The sequence below is a fragment of the Helicoverpa armigera genome, chromosome 1 (assembly GCF_030705265.1).
Source record: "Helicoverpa armigera isolate CAAS_96S chromosome 1, ASM3070526v1, whole genome shotgun sequence".
In the NCBI taxonomy this organism is placed as follows: domain Eukaryota; kingdom Metazoa; phylum Arthropoda; class Insecta; order Lepidoptera; family Noctuidae; genus Helicoverpa; species Helicoverpa armigera.
Window position 1 is genome coordinate 5,018,228 of NC_087120.1, and position 16,905 is coordinate 5,035,132.

Genomic DNA, 16,905 nt, shown 5'->3' on the forward strand with positions numbered 1-16,905 from the left:
TGATTGGGCGCAAAATAAATCATTGCGCTATTTTGAGTATTAATCCTAAACGTCAATAAATTTGCGCAATATCGTAATTTTGCAGGATTATATTGCATCTCTAGGGAGAGCAGATAGATAAACAACTGCACAGTATAAGGAAAATTGTATGTTGGTATGATTTACCTACTTTTCCTAATATAGACAAGCTGCAACGCTGAATTCCGTTTATATTTTATGGTATGTATGGTTTTTTGGTATTTCTGAATAGATACTTAGTAGAATACCATAATAGTTTGGTGTTGGATTCTTTGAATTCACTCTAGGCAGAATCAAGAAATGACGATGGTAACAAAGGTGAAGCGTGAAGCTTTTTTAGACGATCTTACTACGCTAGAAACGTGCATACAATAAGTACATTTCAATTAAAAGATTTATAAATATTAAATCTGGTAATGCTTCGAGCCTTTGAACAGTATCTAAGATCAAACATAAATAAACCTTCTTCTTGTACCACTATCTATGTAAATTGGTGGAAACCTCAGCAGAACCCATGTTTAGCACAGTTCATCAAATAAATATAAAATAATTTTCCTATTACCCCAATCTGATGGTGAATTTTGTTATAAGGCAAGAGTTTCCATATTTTTGCTGTATACAATCAAGAAACTTTGTAATTGAATTGTAAATTATCTTCCGGCAGATAACTCTATTTAAAAAATGAAGCTTTAGAAAGCAATGATATACCTCTTAATATCGGAAATTATCGGAGTTATCCAGTTTTTCGGTTATTTTATGAACTGCTAGCAACACTTGAACGAAATGTCAAAATATTTAACATTGGAATCAAGATTCGACAATCAAAATGAAATGTAAACAAACAAATGAAAGCTTATAAGTATGTATAACTGTTTTGTTATTTTTATGGTTCTTATATGACTACTAATTGGTTACCCAGCTAATAAATGAACACATTCTTCAGCACGGAAAAAAACTGAATCACATTCGTGTGGTATTTCGCAGTGCCTTATTATAAACAGGTAAGAGTACCTAACATAGTAACAGTTTTCATGCTAAGGGAATATTAAAAAGACCTGTTTTATCCATACTAATTCACCATAAGTCTAATACGATTACTAGATTATAACTTCAGACATAGACCTGACCACAATAAGTAGAACCAAGTTCTGCAGACGAAAAGAAAAATAGTAAAAGACTTAAAAGCAGTGGACATAAGTCAGTCTTTAAAAAAATGTATTTTTTGCCATGAATTACAAGATATTTTCCTATTGTCAATAGCATTTCATTCCATTGCATTATGGTTTCAGTGTGGTGATGAGGGGTTCCAGATTTCCAGATTTCCGCAAGCTATGTGAGTAGAAGCGAGCACAAGTGTGACTACCGAATTGGATGAACCACGGACAGTATCCAGTTATTCACCATAAATTAATGATACCAACAGGCTTTAGTATGAACGAAACTAAAACAGACAATGTGTTATTAATGGGATAATATTTATTTGAAATGCCACTGACATTTCATCAATGAATACTCTGCTCAATGAAGTATAAGCATGCTTCGAACTAAGTATAGTATGAATATAAGTATTACCACTTATAGAGAAACTGTTTAGTTCAAAGAAGAACCATTGACGTGAAGAAAACAAGGAAATAGCATGCAAGAAAGTGCCCTGAAGTCAGGAGTGTCACACAATAAGTCATCAAGAATAATATGTGCCATTAATTTGAAAGATTTCCAAGAAGTGGCAGTGAAAAGTTTTACATGAATATTACTGAAATAACCGACTGATCAACAGGTCAAACTAAAGCTCAAGATTATTTATTCAAACTTGGCTGCAGCACAGCACCTTTGGAACTTAATAATTTACCAAAGGCAACCCGAAAATGATCTCATCCTTGAACACTTCCTATGTGTTTTTAATGGGAAGAAGTGGCATAGCAAACTCCTCAGACCCATGTCTATATGTAGTCTAGAAGAACCTTCCAACAATGTTTTTTAGTTTTGCATACAATATGCAATATGGATATAATTGTATAAATGTTTTTTAAAAACAGAATAAACTTATAGAATCACCGAGCCACCTCAAGCAAAATTGTAGCCAAGTAGTCCAATACATGTATAATATGTGTGTAGTTTGTGTGCAAGCAAAACAAAATAAAATGAAATAAACAAAACATTTATTTGAAAAAAAAGGAACTCAAGATTCAATGGTATTTTTGTGAGAGGGGGAAAGTAATATAAAGAACCTCTGTGGAAAATCATTCAGTAATATCTTGTAATCCAGAATTGAGACTGAGTATATGATGGACCTGCTATGGTACGTGTTTGCTTAATATAAAGTTTTACAATAGCATCATAAGTATACAGTACTGTCTGTCTTGGTTGTACATGGAATCTAAGATTGACACCACATACTCCTTTTTTTAATAATGTTGCAATTGAATGTTTAAGGGTGTTTTCAAGAGTTGGTGGTCGACTGCTGCAGTGTCATACCATACCAAATATCTCCACGCAATAAATGAAACAGAGCTGTGAGTATTCCTACAATTCATAGAACCATTCTAAAATAGTAATAATAGCTTAGTGTTCTTTTACTCTTGGGTAAAGTGTATAAAATTATAACTTTTATAATGTTAAAAGAAAACATTTGCATTGCTATAGTTTTTTTTTATTCATATTTACTTTGAGGAAAAAGGTTAACACTAATGTTATGTATGCACCTTTCTCCTGACTGTTTTTGTATTGGGAAGATATTGTGGTGTTTGGTTTGAAAAGGGAAACGCTAGTTAGGCGCCGTTTATGTTTCTTCATTAGCAAGATAACTGGCAATAACTCTCCCCTTTCTTTAATTTTCAGAAAATCATATGGGTTAGTACCAAAAGCACTCGTACCGCTTCGCCATAGTCTCAGCACCAGATCCTGCCATGATGATAATGGAACTACATATTCATAGTTTTCATTGTGATTGTTTTACTTACGCTAGAAACAAATGAAGGAAACAAAAGTGCAGCAGTAATGACTACCTAATGCTGTACCGTAAACAGTTTAAATACTTTGCATGTTACTTACAACAACTTTACCTTACCTATGTTACAAGGTAAAGTGTATTGATACCATATTGAGACACCAGAAAAATTTCCATCCTACTTCTTAACATACATTTTTTGCAAATAAATGATTTTTATTTCTAATAAATTGTTTGGTCTGTACCATTTTTGTTTGATTCTTAAGTTCTTTACGTGTATTATATTTTATGTGAGGTTTCAATCGATAAATTCGATTTATTTGTGGGCAGGCAGAGAGTGCATATTGGATTCAGGATGTAAGTAAATTGTGTATTCCCGTTCAACCCGTTCTTTTGGTCTGTACTGTTATAGTATGAAGTAGTATAAGAAATAGCTTATTAGGGTAAATACGCCAAATGTCGGCCTCCCCCCAAACTTCGGCCGTCTGTACATTTTCAGCTTGCATTCATTCAAAAGGTAATTAAGTGTTAGTTTTGCTCCTCGAATTGCAACCTTGGTTTATACTCTATACGTACAAATCGTTACTATCGGATTCTGTCACTTAATCTTCTCATACTGAGCGTCAGTAGCGATTGCGCCGTTGAATTATCAAATTCGCACGTAAAGTAGCTTACTCAAAGTGAATACTCACATTTTGGGGATTGATATTAGAACGATAAAACATTTATTTATTTTTGTTTTAAGCTTGATTATCACTAATGGGTTATTTTTACTATATTTTAAGATAGTTTTTTCAGCGTTTTGCGTATATATTTCAAGGAAAAATAGAAGGCCGCCATTAGGACAACAGTTTTGACTTATAACCAGAGTCTCGGCCGTGGCCGACTTAAAGCAAATGCAGTCTATTTTATAAATTCCTATTGTACTAATTCCGTTGGCTTAACAAGAGAATTTGCAAAGCTTATAGGAAAATAGATCTATTTTACGTTTAATAGCCAAATAACGGCCGGGGTGATATTAGTTGAATCTCGAGAAATAAGGTACAAGAAATAGAGGCCGACATTAGAATCGTGAATAATCGTAATGTCGACCAGCCTCGAACTCAAGCGCCACTATACAGGCTGATGAAAAAATACTTTTATATTTTTTCATTTTCTCAAAATGAAATAATTTATTTATTATAATTCATTATATCGTAAAGGAGTTAAGTTTAAATGTAGGAGTTGACAGTTTTGTAGGCATGTTTATGGTAGCTTTATAGTTTGGGACTTGCTATCTATTAAACCGTTCTTATTAGCTTAAAAAATATAAATGGTTGGTCTTTTGTTTAGGGGAAACAAAAAAATATTTTACTATAAATTAAACAAATACAATTACAAATGTATACTTATTATTATATTATAATTCTGCTAAAATAAATCATGTTAATAATATTTGTCACTGCCTTAATTTAAAACAGCCTATACCCGGCCGACATTTGGAAAAAACGCGACCGACCTTAGGCCGTGAATGGCCGACTTTAGGGTTTTTCTGTTCTCGACGCATCTAAGCCTTATTACTTTTTTCTTTTCGTAGAAATATCAATCTTATGCCTATAAACATGACATAGATTAATCAAACTATCCAAAACCGCATCAGAAACTATCTTTCGTTGGAAACTGACGGTGCTAGCACAAACCGCAATCAGAAAATCGCTAAGGGGGCCGACATTTGGCGTATTTACCCTATATCCCCAGATGTAAAGGACGAAGATATGGCATTATTTCAGTGTGGTAGGTTTCACTTCCTCGATTATTTTACGACAGTTCCATTATGCAATGAGTAAATATAGGCAATTTTATGTTACGCTAGCTTTGTCTATGAAATTGCGGAGCGATATATTTGCAGAGCAGCATAGGTTAGGTTCTATCATCCATATCACCTCTTTGTGGGCGGTCCTATTTGGTGCTTTTGTAACGCCAGCATAGGATACTTACTTCATTGATACTAGCATAGGATACATGGAGGCATGTGATCCTGATCATCAGTGAGAAATTCCATAGTTAAGAATTGATTAATTAAGGCGCCAGGCTGGTTACCAGCTTCATGGGTATATAGGTACAAATAGTTATACCCACGGTCCACTGCTTAGGCCTACCTACCCATATATCCCATTTAAGGTACTTATTTATAGCCTGTGATTAAAACCATTAAGTACTGTGCTAAGTGTTGACACTTCCTTCACCACATCTTAAGTCGCAACGCAATAAAATAAATTCAATCATTCGCTTTAGAAGGCAAGATTACCTATATACTTACTAACGGTACCTTATTATCAGTTCCTAATAATTTTTACCTCATAACTCAGATACCCTAGAAGTTTTGCTCAGAAAATCGCAACAGTATACTTTTCCATCACCATTTATTTACCCTTGTACTCACCTAATTTACCGGGTATGACGTCAAATACTTCGTTTCTATCGTGTATAAACGATGGATTCTGGTAAATTTCCTGAAAACAAAAATAAACATCTTTTAATTCATATTTACTTAATTGAAGCGTTCAATTTTTGAGCTGTAGGTACTCAGTTTGTAAGCATTGATTGGAAGAATGAATGAATTTCTTCCCTTGCTTGTGTCAACTTGTGTGACTGACGTTTCTGATATTTAGGGTTGCTAGATCCAGTTTCTGAATGTTAATTTATTTTTTTACATTTCCTTCCCCTTCGCCCTGAGGTGCATCAAACAAGACTACGATTGTAAAATATTGACGTGCGATTGTTTAATTCAGGTTAAGGTATTATTAACGGATACCCATAGCTTTTTGAACGGCTGTCTGTCATTGAACATCCTTGGCAGTCGTTACGGGTAGTCAGAAGCCAGTAAGTCCGACACCAGTCTAACCAAGGGGTATCGGGTTGCCCGGGCAACTGGGTTGAGGAGGTCAGATAGGCAGTCGCTTCTTGTAAAGCACTGGTACTCAGCTGAATCCGGTTAGACTGGAAGCCGACCCCAACATGATTGGGAAAAGGCTCGGAGGATGAAAACCCATAGCTTTTTAAAACATCGGGTGTCAAATTCGAAGTGAATCGAGCTTTTTTTAATGAGAAACACTTTGAAATGACCAGTTTACTGTAAAATTTGTAGGTGCTTGAAAACGACCTAAAACCGGACTATTATCTAAAATAGTAAAATCAGACTTAGGCTGACAACTCTTTCATCATCTGAAATTAAAAAGAGTCGGAGCAAACGCCATCTACCAATCCAGCTAGGTACTAAATGCAGTCTAGCTAGGTATATGGGTATGATGCGTTAATTGCGGCAGACAGATATAAAAATAATAGTTTAAAAAAACTAAAAGACACGCTTTTTATAGAAAAACGAACTAAAAAATAGAAAATAAATTTTAATGAATTTAAATTAAGAGAACAGTGTTTAAAATTTCAATGAATATAAATTAATAATAGTGTGAATACAAAAAAAAATATTTAAAAAAAAGCGTGGGGTGCATGGTGTCAATAGTTATAAATATTTTATTGACAGATATGAGTACAGTGATTTTCATTTCGATAATATCTTAAAAAGCACCCCACGCTTTTTTTAAATATTTTTTTTTTGTATTCACACTATTATTAATTTATATTCATTGAAATTTTAAACACTGTTTTCTTAATTTAAATTCATTAAAATTTATTTTCTATTTTTTAGTTCGTTTTTCTATAAAAAGCGTGTCTTTTAGTTTTTTTAAACTATTATTTATTTTCTACTTTTTAGTTTTTTTTTAAAACTATTATTTGTTTTGTAGAATTAAAATTCTCTTTAGTATACAAAAATTTGTCAATATTAGAGAAAACAGTTAAAGATAATTATTGGAAATAAAAATTAACATCGAGTCCTGCCTTATCGACTGTACAGAAAAATTCTAGAAAATTTTAATTAATTTTCTTACCTTATCGACTATAGATGAAAATTATATAAATTAACAAAAATCATATTTTGCAAATTGAAAAGTCTAGAAGTCGGTGTCTAATGGATGTTACTAAGTTAATTTTGCCACCGACTTCTAGGCTGATGCACCTAAAATTATTTTTTTTTGCTTTTTAGTGTTTTGGGAAGTCGGTTTAATTTTTTTGTAAAAAGGTTATTTATTTGAAGCTTTTCAGTGATACGAATAGTTGTCACTATCCATACAAGTGGGAAATTCTCATCAATACAAAGAATATAAGTCCAAACGAGGTATTTTACATATTCAGTTGTCGAGTTCCCTCGACTTTCTCTGGTCTCCATCATCAGGTCAGCTCCAAACCTTCACTGTTGCATAGGTCTTGTCAATACGAATAATTTAAGCCCAAACACGAGGTAGTTTACATATTCAGTTGTCGAGTTCCCTCGACTTTCTCTGGTCTCCATCATCAGGTCAGCTCCAAACCTTCACTGTTGCAAAGGTCTTGTCAATACAAATAATTTAAGCTCAAACACGAGGTAGTTTACATATTCAGTTGTCATGTTCCCTCGACCCTCTCTGGTCTCCATCATCAGGTCAGCTCCAAATCTTCACAGTTGAATAGTGCTTTTAGGCGTACACCTGAGTGTCAAGTTTTTACTCTATGTATCCCTACAACTTTTGAAGGTTGCCCTTGATTTCTCAGGGTTTCCATCATCAGATCCTGACCTGATGACTATAGGACCAACTGGCAGCTATTCCGAGTCGAACAAAAAAAGAATCACGTAAATCGGTCTATAAGCCTCGGAGAAATCGATGTGTAAGTGTAACCTCCTCCTTTTTGGGAAGTCGGTTAAAAATGGAATAATTTTATCAAATTAGTGTATTGTCATCGGTCCTCAATAAATCTACAAAGTTTGAACGAAATCTGGCCGTTTAAAGTGGGTCAAAATCGCGCCCAAAGAAGTCGGTTACAAACATACAAACATACAGGTGAAGCTAATAAAAAGCGTGTAAAAATAGGTAAGTATGATGCTTCAGTCGCTAAGGTTGAAGCTCCGACTGGAGCGGGAAAGAAAATGGAGTAAGTACCTATGGGTAGCAATCGGGTATTTAACTAGGTCTGAAATATAATACTTTACCATATTAATTTGGCAAAGCATCGTAATCAGTCATCATAAACAGTTTGACGTGAAATTTTTGTAACGTTATAGCTTGCGTTTTCATACACATTGCATAACTAGAGAGTAAGGGTCCGTTCAGACAGACCGGCTCAGAGAGCAGAGCAAATTCTTAACACGTTGAAAATTGAGTACCTACTTAGTATTTGAAGTAAGGTTTATTTTTGCATGCGCACTGCTTTTGTCATTGAGAAATAATAAGAGCTTGTGTGAAATAATAAGAGGAACCGATCGGCTCCGATCGTGTATTTTTTCTTGACGTTTGGCTCCGTTTGCAGCTCGCGCAGCCAATCGGCTCCGGTCTGTGTAAAAAGAAAATTGCGCGCCGATGCTCTCCGACCCGCTCTATCTGAACTGACCCTAACCGTTTTTAGTTTCATTTCAATAAAAGTTACGAATTTGACACGTTGAAAACTACGGTTTTGTAAAAAAAATAAAAGCTTTTAAAATGAAACGTAAGTGCATAACAATAGCTACCATAGAGTTTGAATATCATTAGTTTTTATTTAATATTTTTAATTCTGGTCGGATAACAATTTAAATTATTTTCTTTTTATTTTGTTATTCAATTCAAATGTCACTTCTGCCATCGAGCCAAATTAACAAAACTTAGTTATTCAAGATTTTTGTTAAAATAAACCTGAGAATCCTGACGTGCCTGAGTCATTGTTTTATTTTTTTCGAGGTAAGTCAAAAATTGATATTACGATTTAAAAATATGGTCTACCTACTGATTTTCCCTTTCGGCTTTACGGTCGTTCGTTTACCAACCGATTGGAAAATTTTTGTTATGTGAAAGATTTATAGGTACTTCACAAATCGTAACACTTTTAAGTCCAGGATCTGAGGATGAAAATCCTGAGAAATCGAGGTCAACCCCCAAAAAATTAGGTTCACACGCGTTCGCCTTGAAGGGCAAAAGTTGACACTCCGACGAATGTCTGACACCAGTTTAAGGCTGCCTGTCCACCGGAGCGGAGCTAGGCTGCGGAGTGGAGAAACTGAGAAATATTAACCCATAGGATTGAGGAGCGGAGATTTTGTGCAATCTTATTGGTTAATATTTCTCAGTTTCTCCACTCCGCAGCCTAGCTCCGCTTCGGTGGACAGGCAGCCTAAACATGACGGTTTAAAGCTGATCTGATGACGGAGACAAGAGAGAATCGAGAGAACTTCACATTGGTATTTGTTTACTGACTTTGGGGTGTTGAACGTTTTTGGCGTATATTTTTCGCACAAAATGTAGGTGGTGAATTGAAAAGCTAAAAATAGTTCTGGACCGATGCAAGAAAAGTATGCTTTAGTGTCTTTTTAGAAAAAAAAAAGGCTGAGCGAGTTGACAAGGGCCACTTACTCTGTAGTATGTAAGGCCTAGTAGTTATTTTGTACTGTGTAATATTCTTAAGTTATAGTTAAGGAAATATTTGTAAGTAGGTACTATGTCGAATAGATTGTCTGTAAAGGCAAAGTAACTTTGTGATGTGAATGAATAAATAAATAAATGGTGTAGTTCTAGCCTAACTTAAAAATTAAGCAAACTACAATCTACATACATACGTGGCTTACTTACATATTACTTAATAGTTGAATTATTGGCTTGGTAGTAATTTTTTAAACAGTAAGATTCATCATGTCATTTAGCACCTCGACACAAATTAGCGTTAATTTTGAAATCCGCCCAATGCAGGTATCAATGAACTAGCTAGATAAGCATCTTGTCCGTCTGTGGGCAGCAAGGACGACAGCCGCCCACTGGCAGCAATATACCTCTTACTCTCACACATTCCATATGAAACATTTTACTATTATAGAAGACCCGTTAAAAACGTTTCTATACTAATCTTATAAAGAGGAAAAAAAATGTTTTTGTTTGTTTGTAATGGATAAACTTAAAAACTATAAGACAGATTTTAATAATTCTTTCACCATTAGAAAGCTACATTATCTGTGAGTAACGTAGGCTATATATTTTATCCTGGTACGGGCAGTAGTTCCTATGGGACGCAGACGAACTGTGGGAAAACGGCTTGTCATATAATATGCATATGAAAAATATACGTGAAAATGTTATTACATAATACTAATTGGTTTCTGACCCAGTCATCCCTAGGTTTTATGGGAACCCTAAAGTAAAATTCACTAGACGCATTACTACTTATATCTCGATGCATAAAGATCACCTACCTATAGGCTATAGGTAACTACATTATGTATGTAAGTAAGCAGTTTGTGGGATAAGAACATATGTTTAAAATATATGGTGTGCCAATATATTTTACACAATATGTACTTATTATAAGCTTATAGCTCATTCAGGAAAGCTCAAGTAAGTTCGGAAGGCTTTGGTATGCCAGCTTCAATATTGTACCCCCAAAAAGACAATTTTGTTAACCTGTCATTTTTTAGTTTTTTAATTCTTAAAGTTTAATAAAACACGCCACTTGCAGATTATGCGATCTGTAATTAACTAATACTTCATCTGCGTTACATTGGAAAAAAGGCACGTTATTATTTTGTTTTCTTAGTCATTATGAACCTTTGGACGCGTAGGAAACTCGCTTTACTATATTGAGTAATATTTAATTAAAAGTCTCAAAGAATTCAGCAGAATCATACATATTTGGTCGATGCTGCTAAAGTATTGCTGACAGTCATCGTCTGCTTAGCTTTTTCCCAACTATGATGGCGTCGGATTCCAGTATATCCGCATATAGCTAAGTAGCAATGTTTTACATGGAGCGACTGCCTATCAGACCCCTTCAAAGCAGTTACCTACTGGGCACCCCATGGTAAGTCTGGCTGCCAGACTTTGGCTTCTGACTACCGTACCACGTACTCGTATTGCATACGTGTGAGTAAAGATTGTGAATAATATGTCGAATGTCTTAAGGGGAGTCATGAGGGTCTGAAGAAAGGTCTCTCTAATCAGTAGAAATTCTTCGCCAGTCTCAAGTTGAACTGACTTAAAGAACAAAGGTTTTAATTCATTTTTTTTTCGGAAGCCCTTCCTGGCAGTATCTTCATTATGTAGGTGCTGTGGTAGGTGTAAATATTCCAGAATTCAACACAGGAAAAAAGCTATCCTCCCCGGCGGGGGATCGAACCCCGGTCTCCCGCGTGACAGGCGGGGATACTAACCACTATACTACCGAGGACTCTGATGACTAGCTTAAATAAAGCTTGACATACTAGCGTCTTTGACAAAACAACGAATTTCATTATGATAGGGGCCTCTAAAAAAACGAACTTGAATTTCGCAAAGCTTGAAGAAGTAATAGGCATACCCTGATAGCAATTATCATGCTTTTATTTCTCAAAAACTGAATTTTCAATGTAACCTGAAAATGTAGTGCCACCCTATGGCAGCTGAGGATAACGCAGAGCCAACTGCATCTCCAACGAGTATCCGTTTTGCTCACTAGGTGCAGTTGCAACCGCGTAACTATTGAAATACAGATGGCATGGCAGAGCTTTTAATGCTTTCAGAAGAGAGCAAATATAACAAATAATTTATATTTACTTAAAAAGAAACATGCCCGTGATGTTTTGTAGATTCATAATGATTACTTCCACCAGTTGTAAGCACTTATATACAATTGGCATACTCGTGTTCCAAGTATATAATGTACCGACCGTGTATATAATTGAAGCCTTCGCTATGTATCAGGGTAGGGATACATGACATTCGCTCTGCATTAAAAACTAGAGTAACTAATTAAGGGGGTCAAATTAATTAGTATAGTTTTAAGTTAAACTTGTCATTTCGATAAAATTGAGATGCAAAACTAAATCTCCTCGGCGGGGGATCGAACCCCGATCTCCCACGTGACAGGCGGGTATACTGACCACTTGTACTACCGAGGATTCGATGACGTAATTGAAATCAGGGTCCTTATTCGTCCATGAAAACTATATAAAGAGGATTTTCTCTTTGGAAAATGACCCTAGATTTTTGCAGTCAAGGTTTCGCCAGTTTGGGGTTTTTTCTGGTCTTTTCTAAGTGATTTTCGCCAGCAATTGTGAAAGGTAAATTAAAGAGGCTTCAGTGAGATTTGAACTTGTGTCTTAGAGCTTCCTCAACCATCGCCTACACATCGGGCCACGGTCTTCGAGGCTTTACCTTGCCGAAATAGCTAAAACCTTCTAAGTTCTAATGCTTTGCCTCCTACTCAATTTCGCCGTTTGCTGTTCTTCCTCTCGAATTTTTCTTTACTTATTAAAAGATTTGTGGTTTTGTTTTAAACCTGATGTGACTAGTTTACTGATTGATTAGGACTATTGGAATTTAAAGATAGTATAAGTAATAAATAGAGTTTGAGTTTAAAAATACTACGTATCTATTTTTATGCGCGGTAAAATCGGTTTTTATTATTCTGCCTTTTCGTGCAATATGTTTGCAATTTAATGTTAATGTTATGATACAAATTTTAGGTGTTTTTATTTTATTTAGAACATGAAAATGAGTTGTACAATATTTTTTCGAGGAACAATGCCTATTGTGACGTAATGTTTTATTTCAATATGTTGGCAAAACAAAGGTTTCACTTTTTTTAATAACAAAACATACGAGGTGAAATTAAGAGATGGTAAATACTATTGTTCATTATATCACTCTTTCGTAAATAAGCAACGTTTTCTGCATTAGTTTGAGTCAAAAAATATAATTAGGCATTCCTGGATTTATTTGAACTGATCATAGATTTGGTATAAGTTAACACCCCAATTGACCCCAATTAATAGCCCATAACGATCCTCTTGACCATCGTAGTACGAAACTAACCGTAAAGTGGTTACAAACATAAATAAATTTCCTTAAGAATAGCTTTACCAACATTGAGCAAGTATCGATATTAAGCTACGCTAATATAAAGCTACCAAAGCAAATATTCTTCCGACGAACCACTCTTAATTTCAATGCACCACGCAATTAAGCAGCTTTATAACTAACGGTTCTACATCGCGTGTTTTCAATACGAGGTGAGATTTATGTATATCGATACGTCATTATATTGTATTCTTTTGTATAACGTTTAGGTAATACCTACATGCATTTGAGCAATTGCTTTGTATCTTGACCTTGTGACGTCACTCACGTCAATGCGATTGGTTAGGTGAATGTAATGTCGAATTTGTTGGTCAAAATGGACGGATGACATTGGTCAGCTTTTTAGTAAATATGCATATTCATCATCATCATCCTACCCTTATCCCAATTTTATTTTTGTATGACAATAACAGCATTCAAAGTTATTATTCGTAACAGTATACAGTTTGTTGTGTCCTCGTAACTTCCTTGAACACTCAGTTTCAACAAAATTAATTTAAAATATTTTGATTATGAATGTTAAGGTCATGCCACATATGAACCGTACGGCACGATTATCAGATAAAGTCCAAACCTTTTGGGTCATATGGTCAATGGTCATATGGATCTGATGTACACGAATATCAAGTTTTCACCCTATGTTTACCTAAAATTTTCGAGAGTTGCCTCGATTTCTCAGGGTTTCCACCATCAGATCCTGACCTGGTCGAAGTACTCTTTTATATTAAGAAAGAATTTTCCAAATCGGTCCAGGCACCTTCGAGAAAGCGGGTAACAAAGACAAAGAAAACTGATGACTTGAGAACCTCCCCCCTTTTTTTAAAGTCAGTCTATAAAAGGGTCCCGTCTCGAGTTTTCCGCCCGGTACTCTTCCGGGAATCTCCGGTACTAACCCAAGCCAACGGCAGGGTGACAGCTTCAATCTGCAGCTGTAAACTGTAGCTGTCACCCCGTACAGTGACGTGGTTTGCCATGACCTTTATGAGACAAGGAAATAAAAAATCTTGACAAAAGTAAATACGCACCTTTGACCGCTTCCACTCGAAATGAAAAGGGGGAATCTGGTGGTAGAACACTGAGTATGGGCTAGCGGGGAAGTCGGGGTCCTCCCAGAGCTCCCCCTTTTCCAGGCAAGTCTGCTTAATGCGCTCGTAATCCGTCATCCTGGGGAAGAGAGAAATAACATTTAAAAAAAGAATGCCTCGGATTTCAACCAGTAACACGTCCGGCAACTTAACAAATGTTTTTTTGGCGCCGTTTAAAAACTTATTTGTTGCTTGGTAACAAAAATGTTGCGATGAACGGGTTTCAAAGATATTGGCAATTCTTATGAAGTGTATTTTTTATAAATTTTACTGACGGTGATTTAATGTTTTATTTATCTATTCACGTGCTATATATTGGAAGATAAAAATAAAACATATAATCGACAAAAATACGTATTTTTATAGTATTTGATTGATTTTTAAGACCTGTATTCTATTTCTGCGTAATTTCAGAAAAAAAATATAGGTATTAGTTTTTACGTGCTTTTTATTAGGTCCACCTTTATGTAACTTCCTACTATGTAATGGAATCTAAGGTAACTTATTTAACCATTTTCCAAGGTTCGTAGCATTAAGAAAATTTACAACTGTCTGTGTGTAGTGCAATGAAATAATATAGTAATGTCGACCTGATCTGATGATAGAGCGGGAAGATATGAACTCCATAGGTAACTATAGTAGGTAAAAGTCATCTTAAAATTATACAAGCGTGTTTTTCAAATGTTTTTATTAAACTACTAGCTTTTGCCCGCGGCTTCGCTCCCGTCAACTGACTTCTCTACTTTACCCTATTTTTTTTTTCATAAGAACCTTCTCCTGACAATAACAAACACAACATAAAAAGAATTAGCCAAATTGGTCCAGGTGTTGTTGAGTTATGCGCTTACCAACACATCTTGCGATTCATTTTTATATTATAGACTAGCTTTCGCCCGCGGTTTCACCCGCGTCTCGAAGCCAGATGGTGACAAAAAACTAAAACCTTCTCCCGGGTCTAAGTTACCTCCCCTCTAATTTTCAGCCAAATTGGTCCAGGCGTTGTTGAGTTATGCGCTTACCAACACATTTTGCGATTCATTTTTATATTATAGATTAATTTATATGTGTTCATCACTATAAGAAAAAAGTTTTATAAATATGCATTAGAATAAAACGTGATATGCATTAATGATGTCAGTCTGTACATAACTAAATATTACTGCTTCACTGACATACTGAAGAAGTGGAGCGTAGTAAATAAGTGGTTTCCAGACGTTCGCATAAACATATTGAAATACCGTAGGGCAGGTATTGAGGGTATAATATAGTAAGTACTAACAGTTTTCCACGTCCCGTGGGAACTACTGCCCGTGTTGGAATATACGCATCATGTACGTATAATACAAATATCCTCCTTTACAAATATCCAAGTTTATACTACTTTAATCATTCGTCAATCATTCAATGTTCACTTCAATCGTACATTCTTTCATTCGAAATACAACAGTCGTCCAGGATACATGTCTTTTCTTTGTCTCTCCTGCACCCATATCCAACAGCCCGTACCGGGATAAAATCCTCAAAGTATTCGCTTCCAGTGTAATTAATTCCGTTTTCCTAACTAGATGGCGTTGGGACCGAATTGAATCGCGCTATGGTTTCGTTCTCTCCACCCCTATATAAAGAAACCCTCTACAAACGTCCTTTATACACACTGTGTATAATCAAACTGATTCCCTGTCATATTCAAATTTTTGAGTGGGATTCTCTTATTTATTTAAGAGTAACCCCTAATGAAACAAGAAACTGTATTTTAGAATAAGACAATGTAATGTGATTTGAGAGCCAGGAAAATTTTTATTCTTTGTTTTATTCTTGCTTTGATTACAAATCGGCGGATTCAGGTGGTAGGCTGGTAGCCTATCTTTATCGGAAGTGTTAGAATGTGATAGCCCGAATGATGGATATAATAAGCTTATTGACCTTTTTTGCTTATTATACGATTTATGCTTTCCTTATAAATTAATCACCGTAACTCCGTACAAAAAAGTAAAATGGATTTCGCGTGAACTAAAGATTTGTAGTAAAACAAGGAACCTACTTTTGGGAATATGGAAAAGCTCCTTCGAATGAAAATAAATATATATTTAAAAACTATTCTAAAAAACTAGAGACAATAATCAACCTAACACAGAAAGTACAAAACAATTACTTCATTAATAATAATCACAATACGAAAACAAAGCTTCATGGCAAATAATAATTTTATTTCTATTGGGTTTTAGTCAGTTCAGTTTTTGAAAAATAACTTTGTTCGAGACGATAGTGTACACATGGTACTAAAGCAGCTTTCTTAGGACAAGATTTTAACGGGTGATTTTTTAAGAGGTATAGGATTTGATTTTCAAAAAAAACACAAAAAAATTGAAAAATTTGATGAAATCTTTATTGGAATCTATAGAACGATCAATATAATTTAATGTTTGAAGATGATTTCATGCAAATGCTGGCCGCGGCTCCGGTTTAGATGGCCCATTCGCAAGGCCCAATTTCGGCACACTCTCTCCAACATATCAGCCGGTATATTACGAATAAATGCTTCAGTATTGGCTCCCAGTGCGTTAATCGTTGCTGGCTCCACAAGAAATAGTCCAAAGGCGTTAGATCACACGATCTAGGCGGCCAATTGACGAGCCCAAAACGTGAGATAAACTGTTCACCGAAGCCTGCTCTCAATTAGGCCATTGTTTCGCGTGCCGTGTGGCATGTGGCACCGTCTTGTTGATACCACATGTCAGGCATGTCCAATTCTTCCATTTTGGCTACGGTAACGTTTCGGCCATTGTCGTCTTTGATAGTAAAATTCAATAATTTGCAAGCGTTGTTCGTTCGTAAGTTGATTCATGGTTAAATTATAGACCATACTGAACAAGTTTAACAATGACACAAGTCACGATTCACGCGTGATCTGCCAAAAACAGTGTTG

General features: G+C 35.3%; 1 protein-coding gene, 1 long non-coding RNA gene and 1 other non-coding gene across 4 annotated transcripts in view; 1 reads left to right on the forward strand and 2 right to left on the reverse strand.

Moving 5' to 3' along the window:
* Nucleotides 1–16,905, reverse strand: part of LOC110375738 (eukaryotic peptide chain release factor GTP-binding subunit ERF3A) — a 48,621-nt gene that overhangs the window by 20,339 nt on the left and 11,377 nt on the right. The window contains exons 2-3 of one of the 2 annotated variants that reach the window (XM_021333989.3): nt 13,920–14,058; nt 5,388–5,457 (exon numbers count right to left, since the gene is read on the reverse strand). In XM_021333989.3, coding sequence (XP_021189664.1) covers nt 5,388–5,457; nt 13,920–14,057 — 208 coding nt within the window. In that variant the 5' untranslated portion in view covers nt 14,058. Of the gene's footprint in view, nt 1–5,387; nt 5,458–13,919; nt 14,059–16,905 lie in introns of those variants that run through there. The other variant, XM_049840368.2, reaches the window with a different exon arrangement.
* Nucleotides 651–3,149, forward strand: LOC135119296 (uncharacterized). Its single transcript, XR_010278143.1, has 4 exons — nt 651–1,019; nt 1,308–2,317; nt 2,452–2,531; nt 2,857–3,149. It is a non-coding gene; the product is annotated as an uncharacterized LOC135119296 (long non-coding RNA).
* On the reverse strand, nt 11,153–11,224 carry Trnad-guc (transfer RNA aspartic acid (anticodon GUC)). The gene has a single exon. It is a non-coding gene; the product is annotated as a tRNA-Asp (tRNA).